This window comes from Ailuropoda melanoleuca, chromosome 15 (genome assembly GCF_002007445.2).
Source record: "Ailuropoda melanoleuca isolate Jingjing chromosome 15, ASM200744v2, whole genome shotgun sequence".
NCBI classification, from domain to species: Eukaryota; Metazoa; Chordata; class Mammalia; order Carnivora; family Ursidae; genus Ailuropoda; species Ailuropoda melanoleuca.
In genome coordinates this window covers 28,083,870-28,108,537 of record NC_048232.1, presented here as the reverse complement: position 1 = coordinate 28,108,537, position 24,668 = coordinate 28,083,870, and the positions used below count along the sequence as shown (strand labels likewise).

General features: G+C 36.9%; 1 protein-coding gene across 7 annotated transcripts in view; it reads left to right on the top strand.

Annotated features, from left to right (window-relative positions):
- Positions 1–24,668, top strand: part of ARHGAP12 (Rho GTPase activating protein 12) — a 114,255-nt gene that overhangs the window by 5,184 nt on the left and 84,403 nt on the right. For all 7 annotated transcript variants that reach the window (XM_034644351.1, XM_002920453.4, XM_034644350.1 and 4 more), the window contains exons 2-4: positions 11,785–11,816; positions 11,966–12,056; positions 13,533–14,287. In XM_034644351.1, the coding sequence (XP_034500242.1) occupies positions 13,610–14,287 (678 nt within the window). In that variant the 5' untranslated portion in view covers positions 11,785–11,816; positions 11,966–12,056; positions 13,533–13,609. The remainder of the gene's footprint in view (positions 1–11,784; positions 11,817–11,965; positions 12,057–13,532; positions 14,288–24,668) is intronic.

Sequence of the window (24,668 nt, the reverse complement as noted above, 5' to 3'; positions counted from 1 at the left end):
TTTTAAAAACTACGGGATAGGACTACAAAATGTATATGTGGTATTCTGGATGGGATCCTTGAACAGAAGTCCATTAGGGGAAAACTAAGGAAGTCCGAATAGAGCATGGATGTTATTATGCTCAGTATTGGTTCACTGACTGTGACAAATGTACTATGCTAACATAAGATGTTAATGGTGGGAGAAACTGTATATAGGGTATATGGGAATTCTCTGTACTATGTTTGCAAATCTAGAACTCATCTGAAGTTTTTTTAGAGAAGCGCTCTGGGTGATTCCACTGCTCACTAAGAGTTTGAGAAGCCTTGATCTAGATCACTGATAGGGCCTACACTATTGCACCTTGAACGGGTAGGATAGAGGCTAGGTTTAGGTTTGGTGGGGTAAAAATAATAGTATTGTGTAAGAAGAGCTAAAATCTGTAAAGTATTATATCAAGTGCTTTACACATATTTACTTATTTGATTCTCTCAATATGTAGTATCTACTGTTAATAAGCTCCATTTCGCAAATGAAAGAAAACGAGGCTCAGAGAGGTTAAGTGACTTGTCTTAGATCACATAGCTAGGAAGAGGCAGAGGCAGGTGCCTTTGAGGAGGGACTGATTTTATAAGCCATCAGTTAATTTGTCAGTATTTTTTTACTCACAGCTCTTTTTTTTTTTTTTAAGATTTATTTATTTATTTTAGAGGGAGAGCAAGCAAGCACAACCATGTGTGCAGTGGGGAGGGGCAGAGGGGGAGAGTCTGAATCTGACTTTGTGCTGTGTGTGGAGCCCATCGCGGGGCTCCATCTCACAATCCTGAAATCATGACCCGAGCTGAAACCAAGAGTTGGACGCTAAATGACTTCGCCACCTGGCACCCCTGCAACTTTTGGTTTTTTGAGAAAGCAGTGATCAGTGTGGATACTCTGTATCATGCCTTATGGTTTACAGAGTACTTTTCTCTTTTCCATTCTCACAAGAATCCTTTGAGATTTGTATTGTTTGTTTTACAGGTAGGTTAAGGTGCTCAGAGTCTGAGCACCAAAAAATGGCAAATCCTAGATTTAAATTTCAGGCGTCTAACCCTGAGTTCTGTGCTCTTTTGCCACAGAAGGATTTAGAATATATTTTGCAGTTAGAGTGGTATCTTTAAAAGTTTGCTGAAAATTATCAATATTTTGCTATATATTACTGGTTTGTTCAAAAAATCAGTTTTATTGAGTTATAATATGTGTACACTAATATACAGTAACACAACAATAGAAAGAAGTGAACTACAGATACATACAGCAACATGGATGAATCTCAGAAGTGTTGTTCTAATTGAAACAAGCCAGATATAGAAGGCTCACACGGTATGATTTGTGGGTACCTTCTTTCACCACTTTACTTCTTTTAGTAAGTAGTGATTAATGTGAAGCTTTGTGTCATGCTTTTTAGTTTACTAAGTACTTTTTCACATTTTCTCTATCCCTTCTCACAAGGATCTCTCTTAAAAACAATTTTTTTAGTATAATTGACACACAGTGTTACATTAGTTTCAGGTGTACAACATAGCATTTCAACATTTTCTATTCCTTTTGCTGTGTTTAGCCCAAGTATAGCTACCATCTGTCACCATACAACACTATTGTAGTATCATTGACTATATTCCTTATGCTGCGCCTTTTGTTCCCATGACCTATTCAGTCCGTAACTGGAAGCTTTTATCTCCCAGTCTCCTTCACCCATTTTGCCCATCTCCCTCTGCTCCCCCTCCAACCCTTTCCTAGGATCTCTTAAGGTTTGTATTTCCTGTTTTACAAATGGAGGTACAGTTAGTTTAGGCATTCATTAGTTGATAGGCCTTTGAGTTATTTCCGGTTTCTGGCATTTATGACTAAAGCTGTTATGAATGTTCATATAAAGCCTTTGCGTGGACTAAGCTTTCATTTTTCTTAGGTAAATACCTAGAGGTATTGAAAAGTGATGCCTAGATCATATGTAAATGCATGCTTAATAACTTTATAAGAAACTGCCAAAATGTTTTCCAAAGTGGCTTTACTTTTCTGCATTCCCACCAGCAGTGAATGAGAATTCTAGTTGCTGGTATCCGTACCATATGAAATATCCTTTATATATATTTAAAGCCATTCTAGTGTGTGTGTGGAGAGTAACAGTTGGTGCTTTGAATTTACATTATTAGTGTTTTTTAAAAAACAGTATTGTTGAGGTATAATTGCTGTATAATCTGCATATATTTAAAAAGTGTAATTTGATGACCTTTAAGGTACACACACACACACTTCCCCCTCCCCCCAAATTTCTTTGAGCCCAAGGGTAATTCATTACCTTGTTTTCTGGTCAATATTGATTTGCTTTCTGGCGCTATAGATTTGTTTGCATTTTCTAGAATTGTATATAGATGGAACCATATAGTATGTACTTTCTTGTCTGGATTTCCCCACTCAGCAAAATTATTGTGAAATTTATCCTGTTTGTTGTGTGTATTAGTAGTTAATTCCTTTTTGTTGCTGAGTGATTTCCCACTTTGTGGCTATTCCACAGTTAGTTTATCCGTTCACCTCTTGATGGCCATTTGGATTGTTTCCAGTTTGGGGCTGTTAGAAATAAAGCTGCTGTGAACATTCACCTACAGGTCTTTGTGTGGATACATGCTTTCGTTTCTCTTGGGTAAATACCTAGGGGTAGAGTCCCTGGGTCCTGTGGTAGATGTATATTTAAAATTTTAAGAACCTGCCAAACTTTTTCCAAAGTGGGTTTACCATTTTACATGTCCACCAGCAGTGTGTGAGAGTTTTAATTGCTCCACGTTCTAGAAAAACACTGGTGTATGGTCAGTCTTAAATATTAGTCATTCTAGTGGATGTGTACTATTATTTCTTTGTGGCTTTAATTTGCATTTCCCTAATAACTAAAGATGTTGGGCATCTTCTCATGGGCTTATTTACCATCTATAGATCTTTGGATAAGTGTTTATATCTTTTGCCCATTTTTCATTGGGTTGTGTTGACTTGTACAGTTCTGTATATATTTAAATGTGAGTCCTTTGTTGAATATAAGTTTGCATCTATATTCAATGAGGGATGTAGGTCTTTAGTTTTTGTTATAATATCTTTGTCTGGTTTTGGATAATGCTGACCTGATAGAATGAGTTGGAATGTTTTTCCTCTGTTTCAATTTTCTTCAAAAGCTTTGTATAGAATTGGTATTATCATCCTTATATTTTTGGTAAATTCTCTAATGAAGCCATCTGGGCCAGGACTTTGTGGGAAGTTATTATTTTTTTTTTTTTAAAGATTTTATTTATTTATTTGACAGAGATAGAGACAGCCAGCGAGAGAGGGAACACAAGCAGGGGGAATGGGAGAGGAAGAAGCAGGCTCATAGCAGAGGAGCCTGATGTGGGGCTCGATCCCACAACGCCAGGATCACGCCCTGAGCCAAAGGCAGACGCTTAACCACTGTGCCACCCAGGCACCCCTGTGGGAAGTTATTTATTTATTTATTTATTTAAAAATATTTTGTTTATTAGAACATGAAAGAGTGCATGTGCAAGAGCACACAGCAGGGGGAGGAGCAGAGGGAGCAGGGAGTCCGACTCCATGCAGCGCTTGATCCCAGGATCCAGGGATCATGATCTGAGCCGAAGGCAGATGCCTAACCAACTGAGGCACCCAGGTGTGCTGTGGGAAGATTTTAAAAGATTTTTTAAAGACAGATCAATTTATTTAGTAACTATAGGGCTATTTAGGTTATCCATTTCTTCTGAAGTTCTGGTAATTTGTCTTTCAGGTAATTTGTCTTTCAGGAAATTTGCCTGGTTCATCTAAGTTGTTGGATTTACTGGCTTAAAGTTGTTGATAATATTGTCTTATCTTCCTTTTGATGTCTTTAGATCTGTAGTTATGTCCCCTGTCTCATTCCTGATATTGGTAATTTGTGTTTTTTTTTCCCTTTTATTCTGGATCAGTTTGACTAGAAGGTTATCAGTATTACAGATCTTCTTTAAAAACCAGCTTCTGGGGGCCCCTGGGTGGCACAGGGCGTGATCCCGGCGTTATGGGATCGAGCCCCATGTCAGGCTCTTCCGCTACGAGCCTGCTTCTTCCTCTCCCATTCCCCCTGCTTGTGTTCCCTCTCTTGCTGGCTGTCTCTATCTCTGTCAAATAAATAAATAAAACCTTTAAAAAAAAAAAAACCAGCTTCTGATTTCATCTAACATTTTTCTGTTTATTGACTTCTGCTCTGCTCTTTAGCATGTCCTTTCTTCTGCTTACTTGGGGTTTAATTTGCTCTTCATCTAGTTTCTTAGAGTGGAAGTGTACATCATTGATTTGAGACCTTTCTTCTTTTCTAATATGGGCATTTACTGCTATGAATTTTCTCTGAGCACTACTTTAGCTGCATCCCATAAATTCTGAGATGTCATGTTTTCATTTTCATGTCAGTTCAGATTTCCTGTTTGATTTCTTTTACTTCTGAGTTATTTAGAAGTGTGTTGTTCAGATTCCAACAAATTTGTGGGTTTTAAGCTATGTTTTGTTACTTTATAACTTAATTCAGTTGTTAGAGAATATGCCTTGGTATGATTTCAGTCCTTTTAAATTTATTGAGATTTGTCTCATGGTCCAGAATATAGTCTGCAGAAAATGTATGTTTATAGGAGACTACTGAACTGGCTGTCCTGTTGTTAGCATTTCCATTAGCTCTGTATGAGTGTTCCAGTAGTTGGTATCAGCTCTTTGAGTTGTCTTTGTTTTGTAAAAATAACTTTATTGTGGTAGGTATGTGATAACTTGTTTTGATTTAATTTGCATTATTGGATTTTCAGTGTTTTCTAAAAGAATTTTAATTTGAATAAAAATTAAGACTCATAGTGTGTTTTCTTTTCCAGTAGAGGACAGAAAGCACTGATGGATTGGTAGTAGTAGTAGTTCATCATTTCTATGCTACGTAAGTGCTACTTCTCAGTTTTCTCAGTTTGAATGTTTGCCTTTTAAAATTTACTTTGAAAGAGGATCTGTAAAAGCTATCAGGATTTTAGTGACTTTTGTGGTTTTTGGGTAGACAGGTATAAGGTGATTTAAATTGTAGTCTGCAATGACTATTGTGGTAATATATACAGAATAGTTTTGTATGTATATACCACATTTTGTTTAGGCATTTATCTATTTATGGAGATTTGGTTTGCTTCCACCTTTTGGCTGTTGTGATTAGTGCTGCTATTAACATGGATGCACATATATCTTTTCAAGTCCCTGCTTTCCATTCTTTCCAGAAGTGGAATTGCTTGGTGTTTCGAAAAACCACTGTACTGTTTACCCCAGTGGCTGAACCATTTTGCATTCCTACCAGCAATGCACAAGAATGGCAATTTCTCCACATCCTCACCAGCACTTATTTTGGGGTTTTTTTTGGTTGTTGTTGTTTTTGTTTGTTCTTTACAATAGCCACCCTGATTGGTATGAAGTGGTGTCATTGTGGTTTTGATTTGCATTTCCCTAATGAGAGTGATGTTGAACATCTTTCCCTGTGCTTATTGGCCATTTGTGTATCATCTTTGGGAAAAATATCTATTCAAGTCCTTTGCCTGTAGTGGCCACAGTGTTAATTTGGAGTAGGTTGGCATCATTTAAGCATTGAAAAGAATAGTCCCCCCCCTTTTTCTAAAGTTACTGATGTCTGACTAGAACTTTGCAGTGGCCAGTTTTTAATATCACTACACTTGTATTTGCCTTTGTTTTGTAGATTATATCATTTTTTTAAAGTACAGGATTTGGTAAACATTTGAAAGTAGTTGCATGGAAATAGTCATTTCAAAGATTTTCTTTAGGAGGGTAACGTGTATAGTTCTGGAGGTTTATCTGAATGGGTTATGAAGAGAATGAATAAAGTTTTTCATCTAGAGTAAATTATTAGAGGATTAGAAATCCTGTGAACTTTATAAAGACCAAGGTTATGATTTTCTGATTAATATATGACAACATGATAATGGTATGGACTGAGAACATGAGCATAGGTGCTTCCCCAAAGGAAAATCAAAGAGTTGTTACTATAAGGCAGGCAGGTGAGATGCCACAGAGGCAAGATCAAATTTATGTGAACTGTTAAAAAAAAAAAAAAGTTAATTCCGTTCCTTTTTTTTTTTTTCCTAAAGACTTTATTTATTTGGTAAAGAGAGAGAGTGCAGAGGGAGATGCAGGTTCCCCGCTGAGCAGAGAGCCCCATGTGGGGCTCGATTCCAGGATTCTGAGATCATGTTTAATTAAAAATGATTAGAAAGTTCTTAGTAAGAAATTAAAAAATGGGACTCAGGTGTTGAGGGTCCATTGATTGGAGTGCATTTAGAAGAGAGTAAAAAAAAAAAAGCTGACAAACATAGAAGCAGAATTGATTATCAAAGAAGGGTGGTTTTAAAGGTTAACATGGAGCCAGTATCAGTATAGGTAGCTTATGAAATAGGAGAATCTGAAGGAGAAGGAAGTTAACTTCCTGGCTCAAGAAAAAGTTCTTGTTTCTTAGACTTTTTACTAGTTCTGAGGTTTTTTTTTTTGTTTGGTTCTGTTTTTTGTTTGTTTGTTTGTTTGGTTTTTGTTTTTTTCCTACCTTACCAGGCTATCTTCCTGGTATCTTATACCATCAAGTTAAAACTCTCAGTGTGTGCAAATGAATCTGAAGGGATTAAATTCCAGTTGAATCTTTAATCCTTTTTGGTCTGAAGGGGCTTGATCAGGGTGCTTTACTAAAGTACTGAGTGTGTGAAATTTTTAATACCGTAGGCTCCTCACTTTCTGCTGTCATATGTCAGCTGGATCTGTATTTACTCTCCATGTATAAGAGATTATTTTAGAACGGTTTTGAAAATATAACAACCACTGATAATAGAAAATCCTATTACCTCTTAAATAATTGTAGTTTGTGCTTTGATGAGAGAAACAGGCACTGATTCTCCATAAATGCAGGGTGTAAAAGTAACTAAAGAAACATGAGTTTATTTAAATTATTCAAACATGTGTCAGTGTAATGTAAGATATTTTAATATGAATATAAAACATATATGGTATCACTTTTAATTTGGATTTAAATCTAGTCCTTAAAATCTAGAGGGGGAAGGGTCAATGTGGCACTATAAGGTGCTCTGGACTCATGTTGTGTATTTTCTTCCCCAGTCCTTGGATCAGCCATTTCTCCAAAGAGCCTTGGTTCCTTTATTTGCAGATTGGTATTAGAAAACTTACCTGGGTGCTACGTATACTTTTTGCTGGTAGGCTGTCATTTTTACTGACAACAAGGCAATATGCATGTGTCTACTAAGCGGTATATAGATGTATATCTGTAATATTTCTTTATGAAGTCACCTTTATGTAATTTTAACTGTAGGAAGCTAAAAATGAGTTCATAGTAATGTCTCCGGATCTAATCCATGGATCATTCAAATCTTTTCCGCAGGGTTATAAATTCCCACTCAGTCATTGAGAAAACTGGCTCCCATCATTCACATTCCATTTAATTATTTAATTCTAGTATACATATATGGCAGTATCAGAATTTTTGACTTATACCCCCATGGGAAATGTTTTTATCAGCTTAGAATACAGTACTTATGTGCAGTTCCTTTGCCTATATTTTTATAGACCTCACTTATTTCCAGGATAAGTTAGGTCAGCATCCTCCTGCAGAGGTTGTTCCATATATTTGTCATATTTTTAGACTATCGTGTGATCGCTAGATCGGATGGCAGACCATGTTTAGCTTTGTAAGAGATTGCTGAACTGTATTCAGAGTGGCTGAACCATTTTGCATTCCTAACGGCAGTGAATGTTGTATTGCTCTATTTCCTCACTTGCACTTCGTGTTGTCAGTTTTTTGGATTGTAGCCATTATAATAGGTGTGTGCTGTGGTGTCTTGTTTTAATATGTAATTCCCTAATGACATAATGTTGAGCACTTTTCCTGTGCTTATTTGCCATCTGAATGTTTTCTTTCATGATATCTTCTCAGATCCTTTTTCCATTTAAAATATTGGGTTCTTTTTGTTGACTTTTAAGAGTTCTTTGTATATTTGGTGTACAAGTCCTTAATCAGATATGTGCTTTGAAACTGTTTTCTCGTGTGTGGTTGATGTTTTCATTTTCTTAGCAGTGTCTTCCACAAAGCAGAAGTTTTTAATTTTAATAAAGTCCTATTTTTTTTCATCGACATCGATTGTGTATTTGGTGGTATATCTAAAAACTCATTGTCAAACCCAAGGTCATATTTCTTCTCTTTTAAATTGGAGTATTTTCTCCATTCTTGTAACAATCCAAGAAAGGTCATTATGTCCACCTTTATTTCTGACTAAGACTTCATGGCACAAATTGCCCTAAAATACCCCATATAAATGTTGTTTTTAGTAAAATATGCTTGCTTCCCCAAATGCTTCTTTTGTTGTTTCCTCATTTTTGTTTCAGATTTAAATCTTGGTTTTGAATTTCCTTTACTAGTTTGTGGTTGACTGTGTTCTCTCCTACTTTCCAGTTACCCAATTACTTCCTGTATCCCTCTGCTGTCCCCACTTTTGCTATTTCTTTATGGCTAGAATAGCTGATAATAATCAACTGTATTTTCCTTCTCTTCTTTAGACCTAAAGAAATGTCTCTAATTCTACACTTTTTTATTCTTAGAAAATAGGGATCATGCATTATGAAAAACTAAGTGCTCACTAGTGGTCTATGATTTCTTGTTGTACAAGTATACAATTTATAAAATTATTTGGTGTAATTTCTTATTCTGAAACTTAATACTGGAATTGTTCTTAACTATTTGTTGTGCTCATTAAGTTTAATTTGTTTAGTCGAGGTGTGTTTAGGGATTCTTCATTTTAAACAAGTGCTTTTAAAACTTCTTGGAGAACTTCATGTCAAGAATAATTGCTTAAATTGTATTTTTTAGTTGGTTAATATTTATATGTGTGAGGCTATATTAATATTTTGTTGCTCATGGCACTAGAATTGCTAAATTGGTTGTACATATATGTATTAGGCTTAATTTGTAGACTCATTACAAAAAAAATTGTAGACTTACTCATTACAGATGCATTTACTATATATCTGTTAAGATTGTGTTTACTTGTTTACTTTTTTGATATACCTAGTAAAGATACCATGCTGAGAGATGTACTTGATTAAAACAGATGTCCTGGGGGAGGAAGATAACATGTGCTGAGCTGTGTAATTTGTGGTAGGAAAGAAAATGAGAAAAAATGACAGACAATGGAGGAGGCGATTAGATTTTAAAATAGCCTGGTAGGAAGTTCTGAATCTGACGTGGGGGAAGAGAAGTAAAAGATGTAAGCAGTTGTGTGTGTGTGTGTGTGTGTGTGTGTGTATCTGTGTGTATATCTGTTCTTGTTGAAACATGAGGAAGAAGATGATTGGTAAGAGGCATGGAGAGCGTACGTGGGTATTTTTGAAACTTTCAAGTAAAGCAGTTGTTGGTACTGGGCAGTAGATATGCAAAAACTTTATATATATTGGTGGTTGGGTAATTGGTTGTAAGTGTACTCGTGATGAATATGGACGGAGGAGTGTGGTGAAGAGTACAGAATGTATTTCAACTGGAGGAGAGTTGCATTCAAAGCATTATAGTTGGATGACTTAAGATTCTAACCAAAGTACTTGGGAGGATAAGATAGCAGGATAAACAGTGTTAACCTAGTCTAAAGAGAAGAATCCACAAGTTTGGAAAATAGAGAAAGAAGCAAGTGAATGAAAAATTTAAAAAGGTAGATTTTTAAAATATAGTTTATGTTTTTAAATAAAATTGGGCAACATAACTTACACATTTGCAGATAATTTTCACGTAGATCTGAGTTTTTAGAGCTACTCACAATTATTTTCTTTGAATCCATAGCTTATAAGGCTTTTAAAAAAATTTTTTATGTAACTTTTCCCAGACCTTGGGTTGTGATATATAATTCCTGCTATATGACTTTCTAGAAGTTCATAATTTTAAGTCTGTCTTAAGGGCTTCCCAGTTTCATTCCCCATCTCACCACCCCAATGTTATAACTATTAAACAATCTCAGCTCCAGTTCTCCTATTCTTATCCCATTCTGTCTACTCTTGTTCGTGTTGCTTGCCTTAATATCCAATTACCTTTTCTATATGGAAGTTTTTGACTACTCCATTTCCTTGCCCTACCAGTCTCATTTTCTTTAAAGCTTTAGATTGCATGTCTCATGTTGAACATAGTGAATTAACTTATCTTTCTCCCTAACTCTTCCTTCATACCTGTCTTTGTAGTCACTGGGCAAGGTGTAGTCATAAAGCCTGGCAGTGAAAGGGGCTGAACTCGGACTGGCTTTTAACGTATTGTGGCTACCCGCTGCCCAGCCTCTCTGCTACTAGCATACAGTTTTCTTGTTATTCTTCATACTTTCCTTTTCTCCATTCCTGTGGATAAATATCTGACTAGTTATAGTACATCTGAGCTCAGAGATGTTGCTTAAGGTATTTTATTATTTCCTGGAAAGAAAAAGGAAAAAAAGTCACCTGAGGATAAGTACTTCAGTGTGGAGTTTTGAAACGTTGTAGCGGAAAAACTTTTGTGTAGGTAAAAGGATTAAAGCACATAATGACTATTGTCCTGGAAATGAAAGTAAAGGCTGAACATTTGGAAGGTTAGAATCTCTATTTACTGCTACGGGAGAAACCTTGCAGACTTGGCGGGGCTTGGGTGGGATAGAGATAGGAAGCAGATTTTGGATATGGTAAATTTTAGGCACCTGTTAGAACACTAAGTGGATTTGGTGTCTGTGGTTCAGTAGTCTCTTTTAACGTAGAAGAATCTTCCTCCATTTTTCATTTTTTATGAAACTGAATTTTTTGAAGAGTTCAGGTCTGTCATCTAATAGGATGTCTTACGCTTTGGAATTAATTGTTTTCTAATAATTAGCTTAGATTTAACATGTTTTTGACAAGAATACAACTGAGGTAGCATTGTGTACATCACATTAGGAGCCATGTATCATCAAGGTTGTCCCACTGTTCTTGTAATTAAGTTTGATCACTTGGTTTAGCTCATGATTGCTGGATTTCTCTTATATAAAGGTATATTTCTCTATTTATAATTAGTAAGTAGTCTGTGGGGAAATATGTTACGACTCCCAGTAGTTTTTAGTGTTTGTTTTCATTCTCTCTCTCTGCTAGTACTGTGAACTTGAAAACCCGTTCTGTCATTTTAACAATTTTACAAAAGTTGTTTTTCTTATTATTAGAAATTTATGAAGATATTTGGTAGAATAAAAAAGNTACAAAAGTTGTTTTTCTTATTATTAGAAATTTATGAAGATATTTGTTAGAATAAAAAAGGGCAGAAATGAACTTGAAATTATGTGGAAGTGAACTAGGAGGGGGCAGTGTTGAAGCATACCTTGTTTTTGTACACTTTGGAGGGTGGCATTCAACACAATTGTGATATATAGCATTGTAGCTATTATAAAAATGTGAGCAACCCATTACAGGAATTCTTTTTTTTATTTAATGTTTTTTTATTATATTATGTTAGTCACCATACAGTACATCCCTGGTTTCTGATGTAAAGTTCGATGATTCATTAGTTGCGTATAAACACCCAGTGCACCATGCAATATGTGCCCTCCTTACTACCCATCACTGGTCTATCCCATTCCCCCACCCCCCTCCCCTCTGAAGCCCTCAGTTCCATTACAGGAATTCTAAAACAAGAGCAACATTATATATTAGCCTTCTTAAGGCAATCCTGCTTAATGAACCTTATTATTATTTTTTTAATAGGTTTAAATATAATACTGGATATTTCTTCTAAGGTAAGTTTTTTCTTTTTCTTTTTTTTTTTTATAACATTACATTATTAAATTTGTTATCCAAGTAGTTTGTCTAGAAAATAAATTTCTGTTACTGAAATTGGATCACTAATTTATTTATCACCTGGGCTTTTGGGCTTTGTTTGTTACAGAGAAGAAAATTGTCTTCAGGGGAATGATTGTTAACTGCACATATAGCACCCAGTGATATGATGCCCAACAGTTGGATGCTGAAGAAGATTGGTAGGTTGTCATGGGACCTTGGGTTTACACGTTTCTGGTACATCTCAGTATTCAGCAGTGCTTGGATTTGCCTTGGGATCCTTGAGCTTTGGGTTGAATATTAGTTTCCTAGGGCTGCTGTAACAAAGTGCCACACACTCGGTGGCTCAAAACAATAGAAACTTATTCTTTCCCGGTTCTGGAGGTTAGATGTCCAAAATAAAGGCATTGGCAGGGCTGTACTCCCTCTGTGAAGGCTTTAGGAAAGAGTCTTTCTTTGCCTTTTCCTAGTTTGTGGTAGCTGCTGGCAGTCCTTGGTGTTCCTTGCTGACAGCTGCGTCACTCCAATTTCTGCCTCTTGTCTTCACGTAGCCGTCTTCCTTCTGTGTGTCTCCTCTCCCTGCCTCCAATCCCCCTCTCTTTATAAAAACACCAGTCATTGGATTTTGGTCCCACCCTAATCACGTATGACCTCATCTTAAATTGATCACATCTGTAAAGATCCTGTTTCCAAATAAGGTCACATTCACAGGTCCTGAAATTAGGACTTAAACATACTTTTTTGGGAAACACAGTTCAGCAGAACAGATTCATGGTTGGGGCTTGACTCGAGTTGTAGCAATATTGAGATGCTGTGATCACTTTGAAGCTTGAGTTCTGTGTTCTCTGAGGTATTGAACTATTTTGGAATTGATATAGAAATAAAAATGAATCCCTAGATTTCTCAAGCCAATTTAGGGCTATTTCTGTAATAGACTTTGGTGGAGGTGGTGAGAATTTTTAACATATACAGATAAAAAGAGTGGTCATTTCTTTGCATTTGTGGGATTCAGTCTGACAAGAATTGTGGCCCTCCTGAGATAGACATAAGCGGGAAACAAAGTTAGCTAGCAGTTTCTTTTCTTTGTGTGTGTGTACTTTGCCTAACAATAACAATGCTGTCCTTTTTATCTGTTTGTGTTAGGAAACTTGTATAATTGGATAACTTTTTTTAAGCTTCTTAATACTCTTGACCATTTTAGAAAACAAAGGGTACAGGGTTATTGAAATTCAGCTCCACCCTCAAAGAAGGTCTTAGATAAGTGAACCTAGCTCAGTGAACCTAGCTCAGTGCCTGGCCCTTGGTAAGTGCCTAATACATATTTTTTATTAGTGAGCCTAAGAATATGAAGGAGGTTTGAGGTAATCAAAAGAAGGAAAGTTCTCACCTCTTATTTTCTGGATATTTTTCTGTCTGGTTGGTTAGGGTATTTACTATTCCAGTAATTGGTTTGGTTTTGTTTATAAATGACTAGAAAATGTAGATTACAGTTAGATTGAGTGTTTTTAATTATAGGACAATTACATATGATATTAGACACGTTTACTTTCTGGGGTTTGAGATTTGAAGGTAATATTCTTAAAGTGCCTGTATTATATGATGCTTGTGAATAAATCTTAAAAATCAGGCTGTGTTAACGTTTTCTTCGTTCTCTTCCTCCACTTAAATAAAAATAGCTCTGTTAATACACCAAGCTGTAAAGCCATAATGTGGCATACCATCCTGTTTGAGAGGTGAACATTGTTGAATAAAAATGGCTGACAGAAGTGGGAAGACTATTCCGGGACAAGTGTACATTGAAGTGGAATATGATTATGAATATGAAGCCAAGGACAGAAAGATTGTGATAAAACAAGGGGAACGATACATCTTGGTGAAAAAGACCAATGATGACTGGTGGCAAGTGAAACCAGATGAGAATTCCAAGGCGTTTTATGTGCCAGCCCAGTATGTTAAGGAGGTCACCCGCAAAGCTCTCATGCCGCCTGTTAAACAGGCAGTTGGACTGCCAAATAATTCTATGAAAATGATACAGAGTCTCCATCTTCAGAGGTCAACAGAAAATGTGAACAAATTGCCTGAGCTTTCAAGTTTTGGAAAGCCATCATTGTCTGTTCAAGGAACAGGTCTTATTCGTGATGCGAATCAGAATTTTGGACCTAACTATAATCCAGGTCAGACTGTGAACCTAAGCCTGGACCTGACCCATAACAATGGAAAGTTTAACAGTGACTCACATTCTCCTAAAGTTTCTGGCCAGAATAGGACGCGCTTATTTGGTCACTTTCCCGGTCCGGAGTTCTTGGATGTAGAGAAAACCACCTTCTCCCAGGAACAGTCTTGTGATTCAGCAGGAGAAGGCTCGGAAAGAGTACATCAGGATTCTGAGTCTGGTGATGAACTTAGCAGCAGCTCCACTGAACAGATAAGGGTAAGATGAAAAGTAGAACGATGGAACACTTACACCACCATAACTAAAATACTACAGATTTTAAAGTCTTTGTAGGAGTTAGGAATTGTTTGTTTTGCTTTGTTTTTAGAATACCCAGGTTCTGTCCTGATTTAATGAGATGGAGAATAGTGTAATAACTTGTGGAGTTCATAAAGGTTTCCATACTTCTTGTACCTTTATGGGGCTTTATGTGCGGAAAAGGTTTTTTATCCTATTGATCCTGCATAGGGTAGAAAGGATTTACTTAACTTATCCAGTGTTGATATTTCTTTTACTAGACAAAGTTTGTTTTATAACTGTACTCATTTTAACTTGTTTCCGATAAGTTTTCAGGTAATAATGGGTGTATGAAGAAAGATATCCCTGGAATGTTAGCTACTTGTTCTTTGAAACTGGTTTATTAACCTTGAATATTTAAAAAAATACAGAGCTCACAAATCTTTACCTTCATTCATGCACTTTTGTGTCTTAACGTGTCTAAATATACACATTTGCTTGCCTATAACATTAGCCTGAAAAAAATTTTGTGTCCGTGGTTTGATTCCCCACCCCTTACCTAACTTTGAGATTAGTTTATACCAGTTTGTCAAGTCAAGTGAAATAATTTTAAAAGCAAATGTAGGAAATTGAACTTGAATGTATTTGGATAAGTCTAATTTTGAGTGAAATTGAAAACTGATAAATTTTTGGCCTAAAGCTCTGTTTTAAGATTTATTCATCAAGTTAAGTCAGTATTTGTGAGGCTGCTGTTAGATGTGGTCTGATTGTGATGGAACCAGTTTGTTCTTCCTTTAGCTTTTAATTTTTCTTGTGACATTTTGAATGAAAATAAGGAAAAGGAAAGATTCTCTAGAGAAACTTGTGATGTTTGAGATCGAGGCAGTTACATGAAGTAGCGCTGTCAGTTTACCATCATGTGTCTTAGCAGGCTTCTATTTTTTTTTTTTTTAAAGATTTTATTTATTTTATTTGACAGAGAGAGACAGCCAGCGAGAGAGGGAACACAAGCAGGAGGAGTAAGAGGAAGAAGCAGGCTCATAGCGGAGGAGCCTGATGTGGGGCTCGATCCTAGGAATCCGGGATCACGCCCTGGGCTGAAGGCAGACGCTTAACGACTGAGCCACCCAGGCGCCCCAGCAGGCTTCTATTTCTTTAGTCTTTATGTGATACTTTGACATAGGATATGTAATGTTTCCTGAAATTTTTCGGTTCATGCTCCTTATTGAACTAGTGGGACCTGGGAAAGATGTGTTTTCTATTCCTGATAACCATCACTGTTATTGCACACTTCAAGATTACGTTTTATTTAGGTGCACTAGCAGTCCTGGGTTCTCTTCGTCATGCTCATCTTAAATTCACTGCATGGAACTTCATGGCTCCTAACCTCTCCTGAGCCCTTAACACTGGAAATCCTGTTAGTTATATCTCTCTAGGAGGTCCTTTTCCTAACTCTCCACAGCAAGTGTTTTCAAACTTTTTCCTTTTTTGAATTCTCTCATTGACCTGCTTTTCCCTGCTCTCTTCTCTTGGGTAACCTTGCCTTCTATCTCACAGCCTAAATAAAAGCTTTGGGATGGAAACTCTTTGGCTTTGGGGAGGCTGTATTGCACAGCAGTTGATAGTGCTGGCTTTAGATTTGCATCTGGTTCCATACCGCTTACCAGCTGTGCCATAATTGGGGCAAAGTACTTAACCTCTGTGTGCCTCAGTTTCCTCATCTTAAGGTGGGGATCACGGGGTTGTTGAGGATTAAGTGGGTTACTTTATCTGATATACTTAGAGCTATGCCTTGTGCATAAATGCATTATGTATCTATTGCTACTTGATAAATTACTCTCCAGTCTGGTGGCTTAAAACAGTAAACATTATCTCAGTTTCTGTGCTCGGTAACTCAGAAGCGGGTTAATTGAGTGGTTTTAAAGGCTTAGGGTCTCATGAGGTTATAGTCTTATGAAGGCTTGGCTGGGGCTGGAGAAACTGCTTCTGAGATGGCTCACTCACAGGGAACTAGTTGTGCCTCTTTACAGGTGCTCGAATGATGTAGACCAGCTTTCCCCCAGAAGGCACAGTCCAAGATGGAACAAGGCATTGTCTTTTAAAAGCCAGCGTCTTGGAAGTCTCACACTATCGTTTCCTATTGGTTACACATTTCTGCTGTATTCCTTGCGGGAGGAGACAACATAGGGGTACGAATGTCAGGAGAGGAGGATCGTTGGGGGCCATCTTGGGGCTGGCTAGCTTAGTAAGTATTCAGTATTACTTTGTAATACTTTGTAAGTATTACTTACAAAGAGAGCTGTCGTTGTTGTTTTATTGTTATTTTCCCCATCAAATCTGTAAGTACACCTGTATCAGCAGTCCCCTTTCCCCCGCATGCAGTGCAAGCATTGCCTCTATTATCCAAGGGCAGTCTCTTTATATCTGCTTTCCCCCACTTTTTCACAAATCTTTGCTAAAGATTATGCAGCATTGTGCTTATATGGTTTTATACTGATTATTTACTGTTTTCTCTCTTATCATTTAAATCTGCTCATGTTTTTCCCATTTTAGTAAAGCTTTTCAACAATACCTTCCCCTCTGAGTATCACTTTATCACCCTTTCCCTTTACTGGCAACTTGTGGAAAGAGTTGTATATATTTGCTTCTCTACATTTCATCATTTTCTACTCACTCCTTAACCTAAGACTTAAACTTTTTAGCCCTAGCAGTGCTTCTTGCTCCAACATTCTACCTAAACTCCTTCTGCTGAAAGGTACTCATTGTTAATTAATTTATAGACAATTGAAAACATTTATACATAGTCAGTATCATCATCACAGTGAATAAGATTAATAACACATGGCAATTTAAAATAATCTTTTGTTGAGGCGTTGCATACAATCCAGTGGAGTAGTCTTAAATGCATGACTTGATGGATTTGCACTTAGGTACACAGCTCTGTAACTAACCGTCAGTCTTTCCCAGTCAACATCTACTCCCTTCCCCTTCATGTCTGTTAGAATATTTTCATTTTTCTGACTTACATTGTCAGAAAACTATGCTATAAAATCACAAGATATTGTCTTTTGTGCAGTCTAGATACTGAGCATTTCTGTCACCACAAGCATCCTTTATGTTGCCCCTGTGTAGCCACATCCTCTTCCCTCCCGTGCCTGTCCCTCCTTAACCCCTGACCACCACTAATTTGTTTTCCATCTTCATAATTTTGTCATTTCAAGAATGTTATATAAATGGAATCTTATGCTGTATACCCTTAGAGATTGGCTTTTCCATTCAGCATAATTCTCTGGAGGTTGATCCAGTTCATTGTGTACTTTGTTCTGTTGTTGACTAGAATTCTGTGGTTTGGATGTACCACACTTTGTTTCACCGTTAACCCAGTGAAGAACATCTAAGTCTCCAGTGTTTTGTGACTGCAAAGAAAGCTGCTCCCAACGCGGAGCTCAATCCCATGACCCCGAGATCATGACTTGAGCTGAAACCAAGAGTCCGATGCTTACCTGACTGAACCACCCAGGTGCCCCCTTTTGCCCATTTCCTAACTGGACTGTTTGTTTTTGTACTCTTGAGTTTAGAGAGTTCTTTAGTCTAGATACTGTCATTTGTCAGATACATGGTTTGGAAATATTTTCTCCCAATGTATACCTTGTCTTGTCCTTAACAGCTGTTTTAATCAGGGTTCTCCAGAGAAACAGCACCAGTATCTACACATGTACACACACATATACATACATATAGACAGATTTAATTTTAGGAATTGACTTGTGATTATGAAAATTGGAAAGTCCAGGATCTGCAGAGTGGATGGTAGGCTGCAAACCCAGGGAAGAGCCAGTGTTGAAATTCAAATTCCAAGGTTGTCTGCTGGCAGAATTTATTCTTGTTTTGGGGAAATTAGCCTTTTGTTCTATTCTGGCCTTCAGCTGATTTGAGGAGGCCCACCCACGTTTTGGGGAGCAATTTAATTTACTCGGAGTCCACTGACTTAAATGTTAATTGCATCCAAAAAACACCCTTACAGAAACATCCAGACTAATGTTCCACCAAATACCTGGCCCAGCTGAGTTGATACATAAAATTCACCATCACAGTAAGCCAAGATCCTAAATACTTCCTTCTTTTTTCCCCCTAAGTTTATAGATTTACATTTTGTATTTGAATCTGTTTCATTTTGAGTTTAATTTTTATATAAGGTGTGAAATTTAAGGGTTTTCTTGTTGTTTTTTGGGTTTTTTTTGTGCCTATGGATATCTAATTATTCTGTTTCATTTCAGATGTGTGTCTGTCTCTCCTCTAATATCACACAGCTTTGATTATTGCAGCTATGTAATAGGTCTTAAAATTTGTAGACTGATTCCTCCCAATTTGTTCTTCAAAATTCTTTTAGTTATTATAGTAGACTAAATAATAATTCACCAAAGATATCAGGTCCTAATCCCTGGAACATAGAGAGGACCCAGAAATAGATCTATGCCAGTTGATTTTTGACAAAAGTGTAAAAGCAATTTACTGGAGGAAAGATAGTGTTTTCAACAGATGGTACTATAATAATGTTGTAGCATATCAGTACTTCATTCCTTCTTATGGTGGAATAATAGATTATTATTTACCCATCCATCACTTGTTGGGCATTTTGTTCATGTCCACCTTTTTGCTACTGTGAATAATACTGGTGTAAACACTTGTGTACAAATTTTTTTTAAGATTTTATAATTTATTTTAGAGCGTGCACCTGCAAGCGGGGGTAGGGACAGAGAGGAAGGGAGAGGGACAAGCAGACTCTGTGCTGAACAGGGGGGTCAACGTGGGTCTCGATCCCACAACCTCGAGATCATGACCTGAGCTGAAATCAAGACTCAGATGCTTAACCATTTGAGCCACCCAGGAGCTCCTTGTGTACAAGTTTTTGGGTGGATATATGTTTTTATTTCTCTTGGGTAAATACGTAGGAGTGGAATTGCTAGGTGATAGGGTAACTCTTTAACTATTTGAGGAACTGTCAGACTATTTTCCAAAGTGGCTTCACCATTTTATATTCCCAACAGCAGTGTTTGAGGGTTCCAGTTTTTCCATATCCTCTTTAATACTGGTTAGTATCTGACTTTCTGATCACAGCTATCCTAGTGGGTATGAAGTGGTATTAGTATGGCTTTGATTTACATTTCCCTCATGATTAATGATGCTGAATATCTTTTCATATGTTCATTGACTATTTGTATATTTTCCTTGGAGAAATTTCTGTTCAGATTCTTGTCCCATTAAGTTGTTTTTTTAATGATTGAATTGTATGAGTTCTTTATGTAGTCTAGATATAGGTCCCTTACCAAATACGATTTGCAGATATTTTCTCCCATTCTGTAGGTGGTTTCTCATTTTCTTGATAATGTCTTTTTAAGTAGAAATTTTTAATTTTAATCAAGTCCAATTTGCCTATTTTTTCCTTTTGTTGTTTGTATTTTTGGTGTCTTTTCTAAGACTCCGTTGCTAAATATGAGGTGAGGGAGATTCAGTCCTACATTTTCTCCCAACAGTTTTACCGTTTTAGCTCTTACATTTGTTTTGATCCATTTTGAGTTTATTTTTATGTATGGTATAAAATAGGGGTCCAACATAATTTTTTTGTATGTAGCTATCAAGTTGTTCCAGGACCATTTGTTGAAAAGACTCCTTCTTTCCCTCATTGAATGGTCTTGACACCTTTGTTGAAGATCAGGTGACCATAGACACATGTGTTTATTTCTGGACTGTCAGTCCAACTCTCTTGATTTATATGTGCATCCTTATCTCTGTACTAGACTGTGTTGATTACTGTTTTGAAAGCACAAAGTGTTATTCCTCCTACTTCTTTTTCAAAAATGTTTTGTCTCTTCTGGCTCTTTTGCAATTCTGTGTAGACTTTAGACACCTTGTTAATTTCTACAATGATGGTGATGACGGCTGGGAATCTCATAAACGTCTTAAGTCTGTAGATCAATTTAGGGAATGATGTCATTTTAACAATGTTCATATTTTTAAGGGCAGGTGTGGTGGTGCTGAATTCCCTCAGTTTTGCTTGTTAAAGAAAGTGTTTATTTCTGCTTCATTTTGCTGCATAATTTCTTTGGGTACAGAATTTTTGTTGGTGATTTTTTTTTTCCCCCTTTCAACACTTGAAGTGTTTTACCCACTCTTTGCATGGTTTCTGATGAAAAATATGCTGTACTTCTTACTGTTGTTCTTCCGTAGTTCAGGTGTTTTTTCCTCTGGCTTTTTTCAAGCTTTTCTCTTCATCTTTGGTTTTTTTTTTTTTTTTTTTTTTTGCAATTTGTGTATGATATGCTTTTCTGTAGATTTTTTGGTATTTATCCTGTTTTCATTTTGAGACCTTTTTTTGACATACCTTTGTGCTCATTGATTCTTTCCCAGCGTGTCCACTCTAGTGATCATCCCATCAGAGGCATTTTCTATTTTTGTTATAATGTTTTAATTTATGGATTTTTTAAATTCTGTTTTAGCTTTTCCATCTCTCTCCTTATACTACTTGTTTTTGAATGTTGTCTGTCTTTCATAGTTCATAAGATATAAATAATATTTATTTTAAATTCCCTGATAATTCTAACATCAGTGCCATAGCTGATTCTTGCTTTATCTCTTCAAATATTTTGTTGCCTTCTGCCATATCTTCTGATTTTTGTTGAAATCCGGACGTGTGCTATTGGGTAATGGGAATGAAGTACATGGACCTCTAGTGTGAGGTGTTACGCTAATCTGGCAAGGAATTGAATTGTGTTTGTTTGCTGTGATTTTAGGTACCAGAGGCTTTAAATTTCTCAGATATCCATATTTGGGGGCTTTTCTAAGATTTTCTCATTAATGTCTAGTTCCCCACTAAATCTCCCTGCTCTCTCCCTGTCTGGGAGGGGTTGAAGTACCTCATTACTTGGTCTACATAGCTTCCACTAACAGCATGGGGTAGAGGATGGCTTCCTTACCACTTGGCAGTAGTGAAAGTTCTGACTCTCTCAGTAGGCTCTGTGTGTGTGTGTGTGTGTGTGTTGGGGGATAGAGGGTGTCTTGTTACTGTCCTAGTCCCTTTGCCTTCTGTGACAGCACTTTTATGGGGGTTTTGGGTGCCTTGTAACAGCCTGGGAAGTGTAAATCTAGGTTACCTGTTTGCCATTGCTGGAGATAGTGGTGGGGACTGTTGGGTTTTTTTTCTGTAGCATTTGGCTGATGTAGAGTGGTTATGTAAAAAGTTTTCAGTCTTGCTGTCTTCCCCTTTTCTGGTCCTTTTGCTAGACAGATCAGGAATTTGTTGGGGCTTTTTGGTCTGTGTCTGTTAGTGTTTCTGGTTTTTGCTGACTTCCCCCTTCAAATCTGGGATATATGAAGCCAAAATTAAACATAGGAAACTCACCACCATGTTGTTCATTGGGTCCTGAGGTCACTAGTTGGTCTCCCTTCTCTCTACCTTTCAGAGTCTTCGTGTGTGTGTGTGTGTTTATGTTTTAATGATTTAATAATAATAATAATTCCTGATCCCTTTCGTCTATTTCACCCATCCCCCTACCCTCTCCCCTCTGGAAACAATCAGTTTGTTCTCTGTATTTATGAGTCTGTTTCTGGTTTATTTGTTTGTTCATTTGTTTTGCTTTTCAAATTCCACATAGGAGTGAAATCATATGGTATTTGTCTTTCTCTTTTAGGTTTATTTCACTTATCATTATACCCTTGAGGTCCATCCATATTGTCATAAATGTCAAGTCTCTTTCTTATGGCTGAGTAATATTTCTGTGTGTGTGTGTGTGTTGTGTACCACATCTTCTTTATCCTTTCATCTACTGGTGGACAGATGTGTTCCTGTGTTTGTTTTATATTATGTCCAGTGTTTTTAATTGTACTTTGTGTGGGGAATAGGGGAATGTACATATACTCCTTTTTCCCAGAATGAGAAGTGATTGTTAAGTTTTCAGTGGTACTTTTTAAGTATCAATTTTCTTGACCTCTTAACAGTGTTATTAGTCTGGTCATCTATGGGGTAACCTCTCATCATAATCTTCCATCACATCCTGTGCTCCTCCTTTGTTGTACTCACATTTATGATTATTTTCTTCCTTCTTGCTAGTCAGTCTGTAATCTCCAGGCCATGCTAGTTATCATGCCTTGTCTATCTCTATATATCAAGTGCCTGGTATAGTATCTGGCACATAATATGTAGGCTAAATGCTGCTGGAATGATGACCAGTGTTTAGCTACAAATACTTCAAGTCAGAGAGGAAAGGGAAATCTAGATTAAGGTCCCAGTAAAGATGCATGTTTCTTTTTGAAAAACAGTAACCTAGAAGTGCTGTGACCCTTGCCTACAGCGTAGGTTTTATCAAAGAATATTAGCGAGATGGAGTTGGAGGTAAAAAGTTGTAATTCAATACAGAGATTCCAAAATTTGAGTCAGAAATTATAAAATTCAGTTTGGCCCTTCACTCCCAGTAAAATGGATACATCATATTTATTGTCTTCCTTAGAGCAAGAGGTTTTTAGGTCGTTTCAAAGTTCATACTAACAGTTGATAAGAATATGAAACTTTGAAAATCAGTATGTTCAGAGCTCTAAGCCTTTAAACAGCCTTAAAAACTACACATTTTGCTCCTGATGTCTTGCTTGCTCTTCGTGATATCACTGATACTCTTTTAATATATGTCTTACCAGGCTTAAGTATCAAGTTTCCCAGTTCCCCATAGTTATTAAAAAGTGTGGTCTAAAACTGGAGAGTAGAAATGGTATGGTAGACCTTTGTCTATAAGCCTGACAAGATGCCAGACAAGGAGAGGTCAAGGCACAAGACTGACAACCTGACATAAATTTAGGAAGGCCAAACAACTCTAATGCCTAGAATTGTTATTTCAAAATATAATATGAATATTTATGATGACCATAAATCTAGAAATGTTTAAGTTCTAGATTTTTAGGTGGTAGATACATTTATAGAAAAAATATTTTCATTGATAGTGATAAGCTAATGCATTTCTGGCATTTGAAACCTAATCTTAATCTGGAAAATTTTATATATGGAACAGTTCATCAACATTTCAAGGTGTTATTCTTCTGTACTGGGCTCAATGAAATCAATTCCCTAATTTGTTAGGGAAAGCATTTATTTATTTATTTATGTATTAAAAAAATTTTTTTTTATTATGTTAGTCACCATANTTGTGTTAATCACCATACAGTACATCCCCAGATTCCGATGTAAAGTTTGATGCTTCATTAGTTGCGTATAACACCCAGTGCACCATGCAGTACGTGCCCTCCTTACTACCCATCACCGGTCTATCCCATTCCACCACCCCCCTCCCCTCTGAGGCCCTCAGTTTGTTTCTCATAGTCCATAGTCTCTCATGTTTCATTCCCCCTTCTGATTACCCCCCCTTTCTTTATCCCTTTCTTCCCCTACCGATCATCCTAGTTCTTATGCTCCATAGATGNCTTCTTGTGTATTGAGTTTGAGAAGTTCTTTGTAGATCTTGGATACCAGTCTTTTATCTGTAGTGTCATTTGCAGATATATTCTCCCATTCCGTGGGCTGCCTCTTAGTTTTTTTGATTGTTTCCTTGGCTGTGCAGAAGCTCTTTATCCTGATAAAGTCCCATAAGTTCATTTTATCTTTTATTTCTCTTGCCTTTGGCGATGTGTCGTGAAAAAGGTTGCTCTGGCCGATGTCATAGAAGTTGTTGCCTATGTTCTCCTCTAGAATTTTGATGGATTCCTGTCTCACATTGAGGTCTTTCATCCATTTGGAGTTTATTTTTGTGTATGGTGTGAGAGAGTGGTCAAGTTTCATTCTTTTGCATGTAGCTGTCCAATTTTCCCAGCACCATTTATTGAAGAGACTGTCTTTTTTCCACCGGATGTTTTTTCCTGCTTTATCAAAGATTAGTTGCCCAAAGAGCCGAGGGTCCATTTCTGGGTTCTCTATTCTGTTCCATTGGTCGATGTGTCTGTTTTTGTGCCAGTACCATGCTGTCTTTGTGATCACAGCTTTGTAGTACAGCTCGAAATCCGGCATTGTGATGCCCCCAGCTTTGNTGTTTTTCCTTTTCAACAGATCCTTGGCGATTCGGGGCCTTTTCTGGTTCCATACAAATTTAAGGACTATTTGTTCCACTTCTTTGAAAAATGTCCTCGTTATTTTGATCGGGATAGCATTGAAAGCGTAGAATGCTCTGGGTAGTATGGACATTTTAACTATGTTAATTCTTCCAATCCATGAGCATGGAATATTTTTCCATCTTTTTATGTCTTCCTCAATATCTTTCAAAAGTGATCTATAGTTTCTAGGATATAGGTCCTTTACGTCTCTGGTTAAGTTAATTCCAAGGTAACG